Below are 20,504 nucleotides of genomic sequence, written 5' to 3' on the forward strand. Positions count from 1 at the left end.
GCTAGCCTTAAGCGTGGCACGTACCCACAGTGGGGCAAGAATGGGATGCTTCCAGGAAATGCTCGGACAATATTGACTACAGGAATGAGTTAAAAAAATAAAAATAATAAAATAATAATGAAGAGACCAAAAAGAAAACGCGGAACAATAGAATAGGGCACACGTGAGTATTCCGGCGAAGTGAATGGACAATTGCATTTAAAAGTAAAAAAAAAAGAAGCTTCATTGAACTCTTCAGGTCCAAAAAAATTTGACAAGAATATGGCAGAGATCGTACGGCTGAGGATACGTACTTGTCGCCGCTGCTGTCGATGAATGCTTGCGCGCAAAGCTCAGACGCGCTTCGCGCGCCATGTCGCGCCCTAGTGAATTGGTAAAGAAAATGTAGTTAACGTGTAGAGCAGAGGTAGAGGTTGCCGCTTCTTATTATTCACAGAGGCGGGATTCCTCACTCAGGTTTCGACCGCTTTCACATGGGCTGTTTGAGAGCCTCGGCGATCTTCTCGAGCCTTTCGGGCACTGAGGTCGATGATGTTGAGTACTTGATGTTTGGCATCTTGGTTGTAATGTTGAGTCTTGCAATCATGGTACAGACCCGCAAAAAAGGATTAGAAAAAAAAGAAAAAAAATAAAGAAAAGAGTGTCAAAGTGTGCAGAAGAAAAAAAAAACGATATTTGATATAATATCAGGGAATATAACTAACAACAGATCGTGTGACAAAACAAAGCAATAAAGATGTTCACAGCAGAATCATCCTTATCACTTCTCATCATGCATTTCCATTTCCTCTTGCTTACCGCACTCCTCCGTGTTGCTGCCCTCTCCGAATCTTCGTTGTCGTTTTGAAGCACTAACCCGTTGTCGGTTCTTTCGGTTCTCGCTATTTCCATCCACATGCATGGCCAAAATAAAATAATGAACGTAATAATGAAATAACAATAAATATGATATGGATATGATAATGACATCGTGGCAAGAATAGAAGAAAACATGGTATAGGTTACTGAAGAAAAGCGTAGTTTACGGAGTTTACGGAGTTAGCGTAGTTTTACGAAGTCGTCGTTGTCAATCCATCTAACGCTAAGTGTCACTTAACGTTTCTGTTGAGAAGCCATTAAGTTTTGAAATATTTCGAGAATAAGTGCTCCTGGTAAGAAAAAAAACAGTACATATCAAAATAGCTTTTAGAACCACCCAAGAAGACATAGATGGAAACATGATCGTAGTTGGGACTCGCACCAAAAAGTAGAACAAGCAGATGAAAGGCGACCAATCAACCCTTCTGTAAACGACATAAATAAAACCAAGAAAGAAAAACAACAGAGCGAGAGATGGATGAGCGCAAGTAAGCAGCAGTCAGATAAAGAAGAGTGTGGCGGCGGTAGAGCAAGAAAAGGAAGGAACGCGGGAAGGAAAAGAAAACGGTAAAAACGAGCGACCGAGCTCATAAATACGTATCACGAAGAGTGAAGATTGAGGGAAGAACGGTAACTGTTAGCGGCAAAAGGTACGTTATATTTTCGCTAGACTGCTAATGAGACCAAAGAAACGTAGAAATGTTTCAAAAGCTTGTTCGAAGAAAGGCCCTTGGGGTTATAGCGAAGAGCAGCGGCGCGGGTACACACGTCTTTTTTTAAAATTTTATGTTTTAATTTTGAACAGTCACTTGATGCATGCTCCAGTGGTCTCTGTTTTTGCCTCATTACCTCTTCGTCGCGCTCGGGCTCTTTTTCTGGCGACAGGGACATTCTGTCGCGCTTTGCTTCTTATTCGACGCTGACGTCACCGAAAGAAAATCGAGCGTTCAAAGAAGTTTGCGCTCTTTTCGCAGTGCTTGTGTTCAGAAATTGCTATTAAACGTGGAATTCAAAAGCATTTGTCAGCTGTGCTTGATCAGTAACTGGGTAATGCAACGATTCTATACGGATTCTTCTGTTTCTCGCACTTCACCACTGGAGCAATTGACGCTCCGCCTACATTATCATCATAATCGACTGGTCGTGAGCGGTGGCTGATAAGAAAGGAATATAATCGCTATACTATAGGGGCCCAGATATAATTCGGCGTCCTATCGTGCCGCTTCTGTGGCACTTGAAATATACCTAAATTGAGGGCGGGAGAGTCTCTATCCTTGAAAGTACCGCGGATGCAGTGGGAGGTCAGTCATGCAGCCCACTTCCATGAGCTGTGGCCTGTCATCCTTCTGACCAAGGGTGTGTGTTCCCTGAATGCCTTCGACACACACACACACACACACACACACACACACACACACACACACACACACACACACACACACACACACACACACACACACACACACACACACACACACACACACACACACACACACACACACACACACACACACACACACACACACACACACTGCCCAATCAACGTCAATCATAACATAAGCCTCTACTAAGCGTTTTCCGACAACGGAACTGTACTCTTGTGGTTCGTATCCGGACATGGTATACGCTTACCTATTTTATGCCACTACTGACTGTATCTTGAAGATTCGTATTTTCCCCTCTGCATTTAGCTGTGTCCCTCCCCGACCATGCGGTACTTTTGAGGGTATCTCATGTTAAAAATTATAATTCTGTGCTTTTAAGTTCCAAAACCACGATCTGATTATGAGGCACACCGTAGTGGGGGACTCCGAATTCATTTCGACCACTTGGGATTCTTTAACGTGCACTCTATGCTCGGTACACCGGAATTTTTACATTTTGCCCCCAACCGAAATGCGGCGCCGCGGTCGGGATTTGATCTCGCGGCTACGTGCTTAGCAGCGTAATGCAAAAGCCACTAAGCGCGGGTATGGAATTTCATGTAATTTTCGAGGAAAATGCAAGGACCGTTAGCTGGACAGGCAGTGGCAAATGTTTGACGGATGCGCACCCTTGCTGATGCGCCATTTCTTGATCGATTTTACTCGAGAGTGGATCGAGAATGAACAAAGGAGGCTTCTCCGCAAAAGCTCTAGTAATGTGAACAAGCCAGCTTTAAGGACTTCTTTTCAGCCGATTACGCGCAAATAGAGACCATTACCTTTGAAATGCAGAATATAAGAATGCCTCGCGACTACACTGGGATTCGAACTGATATATATTTCTGGGAGCCAATGTCGTAGGCCAGTGGGTGGTTGCACCGACACTGATTCGCTATAAAAATCCTGTCATTCTGTGTCGTACGTATATCCTTTCGTTGCTTTGACAAGAAATACAGCGCACAATGCACAAACATGAACTACGGACTTCTTACAACAGCAGCAGCAGCAGCAGCAGCAACAACAACAACAACAACAACAACAACAACAACAACAACAACAACAACAACAACAACAACAACAACAACAACAACAACAACAACAACAACAACAACAACAACAACAACAACAACAAAAACAACAACAACAACAACAACAACAACAGGAACAACAACAACAGGAACAAAGCGTCGTGATTTCGAACTGCTCCGAAATGAAGTGCATGCGTAGTCATTATTTAATAGTTCATTGAGCAGGTATTTGCGTCACTGGGTAGTTTAACTTCCCACTGCTTTGTCTGGCGTTTTCGGCGGCAAGTATACAAGCAGAGAACAAACGATGCGGTACTGCAGCGACATCGTCATGAACAAATTGGCTACAGAAGAAAACAAGCGCAAAAATAGATGTCAATCCGCAAAAAAAAAGAAAGAAAGAAATGCGACACAATACAGATACGAGAGGCAGTGCCCACTGATCAGTTTTGAACATCATGCTCGTACAGCTTTCTTTTTCCTTTTTTTGTGCTAAAATCGTGCGTACATGCGATCGTCAAATTCAACACTCAGCGTGTCTCTGTCTTCTACCGTATTTTGTTTTATCTGCGGAAATTTTAACACTACGACAATGTAACTAACGATGTCCTTATGTTTACCAATTAAAAGTAAAGATTGGTAGCCTTTAGATGAGTAGATCACAAGTCTTGCGGTTATGTAGGTAAGTAACATAGTTGTGACAACATTTCTTGCAATTTTTCTTGCATGGAAAACGCATTTGGTCGGTTTGAAGGCAATTCTTGACATTATCTAGCCGGCCGACGAGAAGTTTTGAATTGAGAAGTTGTTGTGAGAGTTACTCAAACAATTTTTCCCTTTGACTGGGAAAAAGAAAAGATAATTCTCGGCGCGCTTCCCCTTCCGCCATACTGCCCTCGTCACCACTGAAATGACCACGTGAGCCGATACCTTGCAGCCAGCCCACATTATCTTTTTGCCTCCTGTTTTATTAATTCTGTTGTGATGCCAAGCAGCGTAGCATTTTGATACCGATGATGGCTCACACTAACAGCCGAAAACGTTGCTGGGGCGCAGAAGCGGTGCATAGCGGAATGATGGCGTATATTTGTTGTAGCAGCGATATTCATGTGCTGCGCTGCCACCGCAAGAAAAAGAAAAGATAGAGAAAAAAAAAACACGCCACAAGGTACCGACTCACCAGACCGCGCCTGTGGTGACGCTGTCACCATGACGAAAGGCGGCCGGAGCATGTTCTTTTGGTCAGTTTCGAATTCAGCTGGCCTGGAAAGGTTAAATGATTCTTGGCGTAACTCACGCAAGATCTTCTTTGCTCTTAACTTCATCGTCTGGCTAGATAATGTCGAAGAAGGGCTTCCAACTGTTTGAATGCATCAGTCATACGAGTAGTATGATAATAATAATTTTAAAAAAGCGTGTTAATTACGTAACACTGGCACAAATTTATCCTTATCTATAGATGTCAATATTGACACTAATATGGCAAACTTTATAAGTCACCGTAATATATAATGCCAAATTATTAAACGCGAAAAAGTAAGACAACTTGTATAAGTAAGCGGCGAAAAGCGAGGATCGCTACGACGCGAAAGCTCTTGAACATTGCTGTCACTAGCAAACAAAAGTCTGCAAACTCCCTATGTGACTCGTGTCGCACAGCCGCGGAGAAAAAAAGAAAGAAAGAAAGAGAAGCATAATAGCCTGACATGTCTGCTTTTTCACTTAATCGCTGTTGTTCTGCTCTTGTTTTGTCCATCATACTTTTTGTAAATACGCCGCTCGCAGAAATGTTCCTCCGGTGACCTTTCAAGTTGTATGCTTACGCCATGCTAGCTGTAACGAGCCTTGAAGAGCACTTCAGGGCACTTCCGCTAAGGTGCGCGTCATTACCGAGACGGTAAAGAAAACGCCCAAGGCGAACACTGATTGCAGTCAGGCTCGTATAAGTGCGAGGCGCAGCTCGTCAAGAAGCACTTGAACGTATACGTTAGGGCGGGCCGAGAAGAAGCGAGCCTGCCTGTAAAAGTGATTACACAGGATCACCAAAGTGTAGGACTTTTTTCAACATAGCCCGCCTGCAGTGCAGCACAACTTCCCCGTGGTTTCTCAGGCTGTAATACACACTGCCACAGTTAAAAGCCGTCTTGTTCCTCGCACGAATCTGTCGCCGTTAAGATCACTGTCACCGGTGGCCCTGGACGGGGTTCGTCGGAAATGCCTGTGGGGTTGCGGTTGAAATCTGCGACCCATCGCTTCACTACTGCGTATGATTAAACCGCGCCCTGGCATAACGAATTCGTTTTGCAGATAAACCATCTCGGGACAACTTCGAATGACGGCATGATCTCCTTTCTCCAAGTCTCCTTTCTTTTGTTGTCATGCTGATTCGCTTATCTCTTAAGTAGGTGAACAAGAAAGCGCAAGTCGACGTCATAATTTGGGTAACTTGGAAGTTCAGGACGAAGACGAAGTGACTGCGAGCCAGGACGCGTCGCGTCGAGCTCCCGCAATTCGCTCAAATTAAGTGTGATTTTTGCGGAACCAGGGCCATCGCATCGCGGCATCACGTTTATGAAGATATATGCTTCACTTCAAGACCATTTTCGACCCTGTGAGTTTATTTGGTGCACTACCGCGAGGACTTTTATGCCCGAGGCGGGCGCTACGTCGGCTAACCCTAACGCCGTACCCGCCGACGAACTCGCCGCTTGGACGGACGCCGGGGCTCCCGCCGGCACAGAGACATCTACCCAAGTCTTGCCAACGGCACTACAATGAATTACGAAGTGATCGGCCGAGAAATCGACCCCTCGGAGGTGTCCGTCAGGAACGGGTGGTGCGACATCGCCCCACGAAGAACGACCAAGCCTAAGCCTAGCCTCAACGTGGCTGCCAACGTGGCAGCCTCCGGTGCCAGAGAGAAAGCACCCAAGCCCTTGTCGGCCCGTAAAGAAATCATCAAGACAAGTAGAATGCCTTTACTCCCACAAAACGAGACCAAAGTAGTCATTCGCATCCGCGGCGGACTGAACATCGCCAAAACCGGACACGTAGCAATTGTACAGGCCATTCAAGAAGCAGCCGGACTCGAACCGACGCAGTGCGACGGGGACACGATTTGCCCCAATCTCAAACAGAACATCATGGTCATGAGTTCCCCGTTACCCGAGAACGTCAACGAATATTTGAAAATTCAGAGCGTCACCATCGCCGGGCATACGTACGAGGCCTTTCCCTACCAGACTGCACCGGCTGACACGTACAAGGGAGTCATTCGCAACATTCCGCTCCACCACACGCAAGAAACGATAACCAGGTCCGTCATCAACCAGAGAAAACCCCTCGCACTGGCGGCGAAGCGCATTAGGGAAACCGGGACGGTGATCGTGGTCTTCGAAGGACACAAAGTTCCCAACCACGTGATGTACGGAAGTGCGTGGGTAGAGTGCTCGCTCTACAGGAAGCAGATCGCCATATGTCAGGCTTGTGGCAAACTAGGGCACAGAGCAGAAGTATGCCCCACATCAGAGAAGCAGACTTGCAGGGACTGCGGCATTCCAGACCCCGGAGCAGATCACGCTTGTGAAGAAGTCTCTTGCGCGAACACCCCACTGCCAGCAAGGAATGCAAGAGCAGATACGAGGTCCCGTACGTGGTACGCAAGCGAAGAATCGAGAACAAGCAGGCAGCCATTGCGTCCAAGAAACTTCGAGGAAAAGCGACGAGTCTTTTAAGGCAAAACGGCACAGGTGCGGCGCAGCAGCCAGACGGACAACGCGAGCCGAGAGGACGCTCCAGATCCAGAGGGAGTTCGGGATCCCGATCGGCCAGCAGAGGTTGGAGGAGCCGCTCCCGCACACCGGGGAGCCGGGGCCGCTCCACATCGGGGGTGCGTTTCGCACCCGCGATGTGGAGCGGGTGCGAAACGCACCCCCGATGCTGGGCCCAATAGCTGGGCCCATCGAGTCAAGGCGACAACGGGATGCCAGGCCTCCGCCACGGCAGGGACGCTGCCCACTCACTGCGGGCCACTGAGGGACCAATCTCAGGTGAGCTTGCAAGCGCGGCCAGAGAATAATGTACACAAAGACATCTTAGAGAGAATCAAAGCACTCGAGCACGAGAACGCTGAACTCAAGCGCACAATGACAGAACTGGCTAACGAAAACAGATTGCTTAAAACGCAAATCGGCACACCAAATGCACAGACACAGGACACGCACATGGACACTTCACCCAGTCCGAATCCCTCCAGCGTAGCGGAATCAGAAACCGCTAGTCAAACCCCACCCACGGGCACACCAGCCACCAAGAAACGCAAGGCCAAGACCACGGAATGCGACACGCCTGCGAAGGACATAGACGGTAAATTCGACAAGGTCCTTATTACCCTAGGTCAACTCCAATTCGATGTCGAGTCACTAAAGAAAGGGCACGATAGACTAGTAGAGGCGGTCGATGGCCTAACAAGCAGGGTAGAAGTGATAGAGAAGGGCTTCGGCGCCAGGATCGAGGGTCTCGAGAGAACTGTCTTTACTCACTCCATGGCACGGGTCAACTCACCCGCCTCACCCATGGTCAGAAGGAAACTGCAACAAGCGATATCATCACACCCAAAATGGCGGTAAAGTCCACAACCAAAGTAGAAAGCAGAAATGGAGAAGGCAAATAAGCGAGAACCAGCCGAAAGGCACCAAGCGCAAACGAGGAATCAAGGCAAGCTTATAATCTGGCAATGGAATTGTCGCGGGCTCCGCAACAAGAAATCGGTCTTGCAACAACACATCAGACACACTACAGACAAACCGGACATCATACTCATTCAAGAGACCAACACCGACACACCCACACTTCCGGGATATGAAACAATTGCCGTTCCACCCACAAAAGCCTGCAGCGGCGTAGCGACGTTTATCAGTAACAGGCTCGCGTGGGCCGAAATTGACAGAAGTAATCCGGACAGCAAATGCGAGCACCTGTTCATCGAAATCTCTCCCAAAGGCAAAAAGGCCAAGAGCATATTAGCACTCAACACGTACAGCAGCCCGAACCACAGAACGCAAAGTTTCAGAAGACTGTTGAAGAAGGCCAGGGACCAAGCCGGGAACAACCCGCTGATTCTTGCCGGAGATTTCAACGCCCCAAATGTAGAATGGGGCTACGGCGTCACCAGCGCCAAAGGCAGAAATCTTGCCACCGATTCGGAAGAGATGGGGCTCAACCTGATCACGTCCGCGCTCTACCCCACCAGGATGGGCAACTCGGTCTCGAGGGACACGACCCCAGACCTCACGTTCGTCCTCAACACCGAGGGGGCCACCTGGCATAATACCGGTGACGACCTCGGCAGCGACCATTACATTGTGGAAACGTCAATAGCAATCGCCTTGAAACCACAACGAAAATGGAGATACACGGATTGGGATGCGTTTAGACAGGTAAGAAAGGAACGTACCGACAAGCCCGCTACACTAGAACAATGGACGCAAGAACTCATGGAGGACGTCCGCAACGCGACCAAAGAAATAGCAACAGATATCCAGACAATCGGGATGGACGCTAAGCTCGCTCACATGCTGGAAGCGAAAAGATCCATATTGCAGAGATGGCGTACCCAGAGACTCAATAGAAGACTTAGGAAAAAGGTCGCACTACTGAACAAGGACATTGAGCACCACTGTGTGGTACTCTCCAACCAAAAATGGGACGAAGTATGCGCAAAGGCCGATGGCAGCATGACATCGGGAAAAACCTGGAACCTGCTCAAACACCTTCTTAACAAAGGTCAAACCAGGAGCTCCCAGACCAAGGCGGCTGACAAGATAGCGAAACGCGAACTGAAAAATTCCAACAAGCAGGAATTTATGGCAAGACTTGCCGAGAGATACATGCCACTCTCGAGCAGCCACGAAAACGAGGCCGAGGCACCCGGTTCCCCGTACACGGGCGCGGACAACCCCGATCTCGACGAACCCTTCACCCTGGAAGAAATCAGGACCGTCCTTCAAAACCTGAATAGCACATCGGCTCCAGGTCACGACGGTATTAGTAACAAGGCTCTTCGTAACTTGGACGAAGACTCCGTCCGGTTCCTAGCGGAACGAATCAATCAGGTCTGGACTTCTGGTAGGGTTCCGCCGGAATGGAAAAACGGCACCACGGTTCTCATCCCAAAGCCCAACAAGCCCTCGGGCGTGGAGAACCTCACACCCACATCACTCACGTCGTGCCCGGGTAAGGCTGCGGAACACGCTGTTCAGAACAGAGTCTCCAGATTCCTCGAAAACAAGGGACTGTTACTACACACCCTCATCGGATTTAGACCCGGTCTATCAACTCAAGACACCATGATTTTAATCAAGCACCAAATCATTGATGACCCCATTAGAAACGCCAAGGCCATTTTCGGGTTGGATCTCGAGAAAGCCATTCGATAACCTCTCTCACCAATACATTGTGGACACCGTTTCCGACCTCAACCTCGGAGCTAGTTTCCACGCGTACGTCAAGTCATTCTTGGATAACAGGACGGCTACGCTCCGATTTGCCGACCTCTCCACGGAGACACTCTCGCTGGGGAGCAAGGGCACCCCCCAAGGCTCGGTCATCTCCCCTATGCTTTTCAACCTTACCATGGCGGGACTTTCTGAGAAACTCGGACAGATCCACGGGCTCGAGCACACCATATACGCAGATGATATCACCATGTGGGTCTCCAAAGGAACCCCGGGCATGGTGCAGGACATCTTGCAAGAAGCAGTGAATACCGTAGAAGAATTTCTAATTCCCACAGGACTCAGATGCTCGCCTATCAAGTCGGAGCTGCTCGTACGCAGACCCACGCAGAAGGGCCGCAGGCCATACTCGTCAGACTTCGATTATAATCAAGAAATTACCGTACGAACCAATTCAGGACACGCCATACCGTGCGTCGACAAAATCAGAGTCCTGGGTATGATCGTAGAGACTAAAGACGTCAATCTCTACGGTTCAGAAGCTTATCACCAAGACCAACAACGCTGTCGGGCTCATCAGAAGAATTGCAAGTAGACACAGGGGCCTCAAGGAACATAATCTCATCAAACTCATACACGCGTTCGTCACCTGTCACTTCGCATACGTTGCGGCAATGCTCAATTGGTCACGATCCGAAAGAGACAGACTTAATGCCCAAATCAGAAAGGTCACCAACCAAGCCCTCGGCATTCCGACCAGCACCAGCAACGAGAAGCTGGAGCAGCTGGGCATGCATAACACCCAGGAAGAAATTGCCGAAGCCCAGCAGCGCGCCCAGCTTGCTAGGCTTTCGACGACGCCTCCGGGCGCACGATCCTAGGGAAGCTAGGCTTTGCTCAAGGAAACATAGAAAAAGACTTTGCGGACCTCCCACGGGACATCCGTGCTAATATCACGGTACGACCTGTGCCCAGAAACGTACACCCCGAAAACAACAAGGGCAGACGACAAGCGAGAGGACAATTCCTCCTTAACCAAGCCTCGGCGAACCGCGAACGCTCAGCTTTTGTGGACGCGGCTGCATACGCGGGAAACAAAGCTTTCGCAGTGGCGGTTGTGGACGGCCGCGGATCCACAAGACATGCAGCCACGGTAATCACAAGGACGCCTGAACAGGCGAACAGGTTGCGATCGCTGTTGCGCTCACCGACGACAATCTTTGCCATATCTACAGCGACTCCATAGCCGCTATCAGAGCTTTCAAAAAAGGGCACGGTCTGCGCACAGGCTCTCAGAATTGTTACAAAGAAAGAGATTAAGAAACACGTCATATACTGGTTCCCGGCACACTTAGGACCAAAGATCGGTGACGTCCCCAACCTTAACGAGGCGGCACACGAGGCTGCGCGCGCGCTTACAGACCGCGCTGCTTCACCCGACCACTCGGAGAACAAGGACGCCCCCACTACATACAATGAAATCACTAAACACTACTACCTACAACGTAGAGAGTATAGCACGCCACACCGCACGCTCACTCGAGCTCAAGCGGTTACACTCAGAATGCTACAAACAGACACATACCCCACGCAAAACAGACTACGCCATTACATGCCTGAGCTCTACGACAAGCCTTATTGCACCAATTGCAATAGATCCCTTAACGTATATCATTTACTCTGGCCGTGCTCGCAAGCTCACATAAACTACGAACAGGACAAGCGCAGGTTTGAAGAAGCAATCAGGAGCGAAGAACTCGCTCCCCAACTCTGGGCCGTCCAGCAGGTCCACGACGCCGCCAGGAAACTCAACCTCCCGGTTCCGTCGTGAGAGACGCCCACTCCATGAGATCCCAAAGCTCTCGTGGCCTGCAGGACCTCGAATAAAGTTGATTTCGTTCCTTCCTTGGAAGTTCAAATAATCTACAAGTTGAGAGAGAGAGAATAAACGTTTAATAATCTGACTCAGTGAGAGAGAGTGCTTCTTTTCTCACCCAAGTTCGGCAAAGCCAGATATTTCAAGATGTCTTACAAATTACCTTATACGTCTACTTCAATTGCTTGTTGAACTTTTCGCTACTGCTAAATATGTATATATATTATTAAACGCTAGTGTAGTGTACTTGATTTCATTAAATCAAATTCTGTTATGGGGGGGGGGGGAACTTGTCCCCGCTCCTTGAACTTGTGTTGCTCTGCTTACAGACAATTTCCGATACTATTAGGTGCAGATGTATCTTGTGTGAATGTTGCTTTGTCTGCTGTGGATAAACCTGTCAGCACATTCGATAGTGTACCGGATATATTAGCTTCTTGAGTTGGTCGAAATAGGGCATATACACTTTTGTTTTACAGCAAAGCTATTAGCCTCTCAGTGTACGGCATTTTAACGCGATATCGTTAAGGGCCCCGTGCTGCAGAAAATTCGGCGTCGGCGTCGGTGGCGTTGTCCGTGAGAGAAAAATCATCCCGAACCACGCATCTCGAACCACGCAGGCCTTACACGTGGCGCACGGGCGTTACTGAACTAATTGAATCTCTGAAAGCAAAATGAGTAAAACTCACCAGAAACTTCGTAAAGTACGACTTACACACAACCTACAGCGTAGGATTGCAATTTGAATATACGAGAAAACATAATTATGTTACGCGGAAACTCAAACACAAGCCTCTTTCCCAGCTGCCATGTGAAATTTGGCGCGGCCGCGCACAACCTCCGAGATCGGCCCACGCAAGAGGCCGCATTTCTACCAGAAAGCTCGCCTTCTTGCATAGCGTTCGTCGCCAGCGTTTTCCGGTAAACATTACGGTTACATAAGCTGCAGTTGCCGGGAAGCGCGAGAAGCAGTCAGGGATCTCTGAATGCTGTCGCGTTCCACTCTCGAAGGCGAAGCTTAAGCGTCCTCCAAGTTTTTCGTGTCGGTCCGTGAACAAAAAACATCAGCAGTGGCTCATACCACCCTAGCCAAGCAAAATGTAATGGCTCATCCCCCTCGTAAGGCAGAGGCTACAAGCACTCGGCAAAGCGTAGCGAACAGTGCATACATTCATTGAAATCACCCATACAACACACAGAACAGCATACGTTTCAATATAAAGCAAGCTCTAAACAAGCATACCAACCATCAACAAAGCATTGCATACCCCCGTCAGCAGTTGTAGGGGGGGGGGGGGGGTTTGCAACAGCTTCACTAGGTATTCACTTTCGCAGGGCCGGGACGGCGAGCCAGTTTTTAAATTTTATTTTGAAGAACGCCACATAATAAATATGATGTTGAAATGCATCAACCTGGGCGATTGTACCACAAATAACTAGTTCTTGCATAGGTAGGATCACTGCTTATCAGACAGCGCTTTTAGATAAATACATAATACCACTGGTTTCAATGAAGACGTTGCCTCTGAAACACACGGTATAGTAAACTGCTAAGTCAACGGAAGTATGACCATTTCTCTTCCTTCGCTGCCATGAACCGCGGAGTTTCGAACATAGAGGTTAAGGACTGAGGTCATGATCCCTGTGGACCAGTCCATACTGAAAATAATAATAGAATGAGATAAATATACCGCGATTATGCATGCTATAAGTGAACTTTCGCATTAGAAAAAGAAAACATAATGTTTAGTAGAACGGCGATAGTTTACGATAAACCATAACCTTCGCAATCGAAGGCGTAGTGATGGAGTAAGGAAGTGCTTTCCAAAGAAGTAAAGGCAGTACTAGCTGTTTTCCATTGGAAGAGCGACAAAACTCGCCGTCAAGAATTGTGATCACCTCCTCTTCCATCCCCCCCCCCCCACCTCCATATTTGCACATATTTTTCTATATATAAGTCACTAGTTTTGCGCAAATTCTACCAGCAAAGTGAAATGCAATGTGTGTGTGTAACGGGAGGGGGGGGGGGTATAAGCTCCATTAGGGTGCTGAAGTGAAAAAATAAAATTTTAGCAATTTTGACAAATACGTGCAAGAAGAAAAATGCACGCTTTTTGTTTTCGTTGGCCTTAGACGAGAACCTCTTGTCCATCTGAGGTGTTCATTCATCCAGGAAAGAATAGTAATATCTACTTTTTGCTCGAATGACGATTGACGACGAACCCATCATTACGACTGACTCACGCTTTCACCGTTGTTCTGTCGTGGCCAACAATTTCGCTCCAATAAGACTGTCCGCCAAACTGAGAACGCCGTTGAGGGAGCTACCGCATGGGGAGGGTTGTTCGAAGTTGGATGTGCCGGGCGCGTGTTTCAGGGTTGCGAATGGATTTCCTCGCACACACACTTCCCCTGGCTGCGTTGGCACGAGCACCTCTCACTCGACATGTTGGCCCCTGCGCGTTTCCTAATTAACTCGGCTCGGGCAAAAAGTGCCGCCCGCAGTGTTGTGAAGCGCAACCCGTGGGTGCGCGGCATATAGTATAGGAGGAGGAGGTCGGGCAGGAGGTGGTAGCGTCGTGCACAGACCGAGAGAGCGGAGGAGCGGGGCTCGGTGGAGACGCGCCCGGCGGGGCTGATCCGAGAGTGCCGCGAGGGAAGCCAATAAAAAGGAGCCCGAAATCGCGTTAGGAAGGAGATGATGAGTCAGAGCGCGGGGGAGGAGGGTTGTGGAGACGAAGGAAGTATAGCCCGAACCGAACGGAAGCAGGCAAACGGGAGCGACTGGAAAGACGGCGAAGGACGGCCTCTTGCGCGTGGTTATAAAACGCAGGTTGGATAGAGGTATTCGTTCTTTATTCTTACGCGGAGGGACTTATCGAGACATCCACTCAAGCAGACCAGGAAAGACGGGAAGAGGTCATTCATGTGGAATGGTATACGCTAAGCGCGCCCCAAGTCGCGGAAAAACTCACCGCATGGTCGTGCTCCTGAATAGAGTCTTTGTTGTTTTTTTAATAGTGTTTCTTTTGCTGTTCCGTTTCATCTCGACGTAGATGATCTACGACTAAATCAAGTACGACGTCGCCATCACGTTTAAAAGGCGGGACCATGTAGTATTGCGAGAGCTAAGGTCCGTAACGTTTTCCGGCGCGTGCCGGTGTTCATTATTCGGAACTGGCACCGTCTCTGCAGCAATTGCACAGACGGCCGTTGCAAGCGCCCCGTAGCCCTCTTATAAACGGTTCTTGTCTTCTCTGCATTCTAGGCCCATACTGCATTATAATAATTTATTACTGACGCAGCTATCCAGCAGCATATCAGCGTGACTTATTTTTTTGCTACGATTTGGTCATGGTAGCGGAGCTGCGTATTTGTACGAAGCCGCGCAGGCTGCGCCTACGGTGCCAGCTAGGCTTCCGTGCGCTCTCCGCTTCGACCCGTATGTCTTGGCGACCGGTGCGCGTGACTGAAGGCGACCTTTCCCGCCGGTCACGCGACAGCGCCGATTGAGCTCTTACGTCAATAACATTAAGGAAATAACTGCCACGAGGAACTAGGCATGCAGTGGGCGCCCGCTAGTACTTTCACGCATCCTTTTCGCCGTATAAGGTAACCATAGGAACGTAGTCTTATGGTGAGACGCAGGCGGGTTATGGTAACTCTGACCACCAACGCGCTTTCTTTTTTTCTTTTCTTTTCTAGCTTCAGTTTATTCAAACGAGAGATGTTAAGTACATTGCGCATGAATATGTGTATAGAAAGAGGTCCCAAGAACAAAGCTGATGCGTGACCTCTTTTTGCCGTTGCATAAGTGATGTCGAAACGAATCGTTGCGGCATCGTGTCTGACAATGCACAAGCCGTCGGTGTCCTTTTATTCTCGTACTGTGCTGGTTGTCCAAACTAAACGTCTATAACACTTTAACAAATAATTAAATAATGAAACTCTCTATGGAAGTTGAACCGAACGTATTTTGCCATCAGTAATGTATCCTAGGACCCTATAACGTAAAACTATTCCGATCTGTTTTTATTCCAATCTCCTGACGTAAGATTTACGTAACTGCAAACGCAAGCATCGGGCGGTGACAGCAGCGTTATTTGAACAGCCCAACCAAACGCTCTCCTCTTTTATAGGAGGCCACTTTTGTTTGCTTTGAAAGCGAATGACATTGCATATCTTGACAGGCTTTAGTTATCTAATTGGTTGACAAGGGGCGAGGAGCACGTCGAAGTGGAGAGGGTATCGGTGGGGCTGAGCTAGCGCACTGAAAGTATCGATAACAGGGTGAGGAGGGTGACGCCGGCGACTGTGATTGGCCCGCTTCCCCTTGCTAATTAGCTTGCGGTGACTGGTCGAAAATCGCAGCGGCGCGCAACGGAAGGTTAAGAATGCTGCTAAAACAGATCCTCAGCGAATATGGGTTGGCAGAGCGATGTCGTATACGTGGCCGAAGAGGCTCGACAACGTTATACTGCCACGTAAATTTTTTTATTAAACGCAAATAAATCCATTCTCCCTGGCGGCTCCGAGTAGTTTTTTGACGTCGCGTGAAAGACAGGTTAAGTGGGCGCAGCCAGAAAACATTTTCACCGACTGCGGAAAGCTAATGGTGTGAAATGCGTAGAATCGGAAAGAAACGTTTTTCTTTTGTTCGTTCTAATGCATAATCGGCGTGTTCAGGTCATGTCAGGTGGGGAATTTTCGCGGTTTTAGTGACGTCGCGGGACAGACAGGCGAAGTGAAGTGACCCTTTTTTTCCATCGCATGGTATGTTTACAGAGCTGCGCTAATCAGTAATTGAGGGGTTGGGAGTAGGGGGTGTTGTCACTAAGGCGCAAGTAGCATAAGGTTTTCTGCTTCGCGGTGTGCCTTCGGCGCTCACTGTTTTGCCAGTGCCACTACTGGCAGTATATGCCAGCGTCGACGGCACCTACGCGTTCGAAGACGGAATTACGGTGCCTTCGACAGAAAAGGTGCACGCAGAGACGAAATTTTAATAATGCAGCAATACTAAAAACAACGACAAAAGAAACAGAAAATTTCAGCGAGTCCAGTCGAGAACCTCGCAGTCATGAGCAAAATGATTTCGCGCAGCGCCACGAAACGCGGACGGGAAGAGGCGCTTTATTTACACACCTTCTTTATCGGCTGCTGTTGACCAGTCACTATATTGTGTTGTGACTATCTATATAGTCACTTCCTTACCTATATGTCACGCATATTTCAAACGCACGTACCGCACAGCTACGCTGGTGCATGTAATACACGTATACGTATACTGTTCGAACATGATTCGAATGTAGGTGTTGAATAACACCACAGGCGAAGGAGCACGCACACGATCGCATACCGTTTCGTGCGTAGTTCTAACACGCACGTTGCATTGCGTGGCCCGTTGTGCATTCGGTGCCGAATCTGTTCACTTGACCGAGGTGTCAATTGGAAAGCAGCTGGTAGCCCTGCGAAATACTATACAATGAAATGTTTGGGACGAAACAACATTTGCGGGGATGTCTTCTTATACGCCGGCAAAGAGCACTCGACGGGGAAATAATAAAAAGAAAAACGAAAGGATAGCCTCTTGACAACACTGCTTCGAGTTTTCTAATTGAAATCGTGCTATTAAGCGGTCGATAGAAAAAGCTTGTGAATGATTTAAAGCTAAAAACAAGGTACAACACCAAGGTCAAGGCCTGCGAGAGATGACAAACACTGCGCTGACTTCCAACAATATGAATACGATATTGTTGGAAGTCAACGCAGTGTGTGTCGTCTCTCGCAGCCCTTGTCCTTGACACTGTACGTTGTTTTTACCATGAATTAGCAAACCCCAGCCCAAGCAACCACCCTAGTTGATTTTAAGAGTCTATCACTGACGCATTGCAAACAATATCAGTAGCAGATACGAATATTAGCGTTACACAGCTGGTCGCGTTTGCGTGGAAGTCTCCGCTATACTCTTAAAATCGTGCGGGCAGCAGTGTTGCCCAGGTCTGCCAATTTTGTTTGTAGCCTGTTTATATGTGTACAAAAGCAAAGCCCACAAGTTTTTCTTCAAAGGGAGAGTGAACATTCCTTCAGCACAACAATGCATCATCTCGGCGCTCTGTGGCTCACCACGCCACTTTCTTCCAGTTGTTAAAGCTTAGCATTCACCAGGGGACGCCGTATACCATTTTGTCGCAAATTACGATAAATAAACTCGCCCCCAAAAGCATCAGCGAGTCAGTGGGTAATTCTGGCGAAACCTCTACGGTCGCTCAGAGGCGGTCACGGGTGTCATAGTTTTCGCTTTATTGTTCTGCCATAGAACTGGCCCACGAAAATGAGCGTGCCGCAATGACACCAAGGGCGCTGTAACGTAAAACTATTCCAAACTTTTCTATTCCAATTCTGCTATCAGCCCTCCACGATTGCTCAAAAACTCTTTTCGACCACCCCCACTTCACCTGTCTGTCACGCGACGTCACGAAAACCGCGATACCTCCCCATCTGATATGATGTGTACACACTGATTATGCATGATTTGACAGGAAAGAGAAAAACAGTTATTTCTGATTCGACCCCTTTTCGCCATTAGCCCTCGGCTATTGGTAAAAAGTTTTCGGGCTGCACCCACTTCACCTGCCTGTCACGCGACGTCACAAAACCGCAAGAAGTCACCGCGTCAAAGTGACGTGTACGCGATAAAGATGCATTAATATGCCGAACAAAACTGAATTTTCTTCGGAATAGCCGCAGGCTGCCCCGTTCCGAAAGGAACAGAAGATGGCTGCCGCCGATCACTCAGACGCTGGCTATTGGCACCTGCCGGAGAGCATGGGCGTATTTGCGTATAATAAAACTTCTTGCGTGGCCGTGTAAAGTTTCCGAGCACTTTCGGCACGTGTACCCCTCATTCTGCCAACACTTCTTTGCTGAGGGTCCGTTTTAGCGGCATTCTTCAGCTTCCGTTGCATGCCGTCGCGATTTTCGACCAGCCACCGCAAGCTAAGTAAGGGAAAGCCGACCAATCGTAGACGCCGGCACCACCCTCTTCATCCGGTTATCGACTTTCAGTGCAGTGGCTCGGCCCCATCGAATCCCTCTCCGCTTGAGCGTTCTCCTCGCCTCTTGTCAGCCAATTAGAAACGACAAGCCGCTCAGTGTAGGTAATGTTATTCGTTTTTCAAGCAAACAAAAGTGACCTCGTATGAACGAGGAGAGTGTTTGATTGGTCTGTTCAGACAACCCTGCGGGTGACCGCCCGGTGCTTGCGTTGGTGGTTACGCAAATTTGACGTCAGGAGATTGGAATAGAAACGTATTGGAATAGTTTTACGTTATAGGGCCCCAATTTCCTTCCTGATTCGAATAGAAAGACCCGTATTGACCTTCTTCGGGTGACAGAAAAGCAAAGTGCGCATAAATGGAAGCACTTTTCAAAGCTTACGTGGAACGTAAGAATCCCATTCACACAGCACAAAGTTTTCTTCTAGCTTTATTTCCTCCATACCGCAGCGGAGATGTTCCTGATCAAGAAATTCCGGCTAGAGATATTGATTTTGGCTTGCGATGAGTGTTCCCCATGAGAACTCAGTAAGAAGTGGTGGTTGTAAAATACTGTTTCATTGTCGCCTCTAAATCATAAGCAGTATTCATCACCATATCGAGTTAACTGTTCATCACTCCTTGCAACTATTAAACGTGCTAAAATTCGAGACACATATATCACTCACTCGTCCGTGTTTTGTTGGCGAAAACTCGTCTTACATTTAATCGAGCTCCTATGTATTAATAATTGTCCTTATTTGGCCTAGGAACAGCCCTTCCGTAGTTATAACAAATAAACAGCCAAAGTCCGATCAATACGGCACTGTGATTATGAAATTCCACCATCACTGCACATCTTTATGCGCAAACCTAATCAAGTGGCAAACATATGAACACTTAACTCCCGCCGAACCTCACGAACATCGCTATTATCACATCACTGCGAAAAAGCTGGCTGCTTTTCTGGTGTGAACAAGTGCCATCACTATACTACTCAAACGATTTTTCAAAAGTCCCTTCGGCCATGCCATCCATGGTATGAAGAAACAGAAATAATATGCCTGCCCTGAGAAAAAGTAGATGGGTGTTTACTTGTATGATTCTGAGAGAGTATGCATACTATAGAATTAGGCACGCTTTTACGGGCCCCCAAAATCTTATTAGTGTTGGCTAACTCACTTTCGATTGCTTACAAGATAAAAAAATAACAATATTTACGGCATTAAAAAAGAGCGGTAAAGCTCCTTCTCGTTCGGAATTTGTGTGCTACAGAGAAATGGTAGAAATAAAGCGAATGTATTAGACCTCTTGCCCTCAATGGAGCATGTTCTCTCATACTGTGTGTCCAGGCTGGGCCATCTACTGTTGGCGTTGCAACTCGGCCTACGACCCTAACTGCGCCGACCCGTTCAACAACATCACCTCGGATCTCGTCAACTGCGACATGCGCGTCAAGGATCACCTTCCACCGGGAACCCGGGCGCAAGTGTGCCGAAAGATCGTCCAGAAAGGTGGGGAACCACACGGCTGCAGCCACCGTGAGCTTCACGGAAGTGCACTGGGTGCCTCGAGTTTTTACGCCACTTGCTCGGCGCATTCCATCCTATGGCAGAACATGACCTAGTCAGTGAGAGTTAGTCAGGGTAGCAGTGAAATTTTCGGCATGCTATAGTCCTGCGGCGTGCCCGCCTTTCTGAAGCAGAACAACAAAGCTAAGCAGAACTTTGATGCTCGCGGAATCGATTCATCAAAGGTTGTTCCGGAGGTGCGGAAAGAATACTGAGAAAAATGCAATTGTAAGCGCAACACAGTGGTAGCACTGGCAG

General features: G+C 48.1%; 1 protein-coding gene across 1 annotated transcript in view; it reads left to right on the forward strand.

The window, feature by feature from the left end:
• The window catches only part of LOC142579705 (UPAR/Ly6 domain-containing protein crok-like), a 73,840-nt gene that overhangs the window by 45,140 nt on the left and 8,196 nt on the right, over nt 1–20,504 (forward strand). The window contains exon 2 of the mRNA XM_075690191.1: nt 20,028–20,189. Coding sequence (XP_075546306.1) covers nt 20,028–20,189 — 162 coding nt within the window. The remainder of the gene's footprint in view (nt 1–20,027; nt 20,190–20,504) is intronic.

This window comes from Dermacentor variabilis, chromosome 1 (genome assembly GCF_050947875.1).
Source record: "Dermacentor variabilis isolate Ectoservices chromosome 1, ASM5094787v1, whole genome shotgun sequence".
NCBI classification, from domain to species: domain Eukaryota; kingdom Metazoa; phylum Arthropoda; class Arachnida; order Ixodida; family Ixodidae; genus Dermacentor; species Dermacentor variabilis.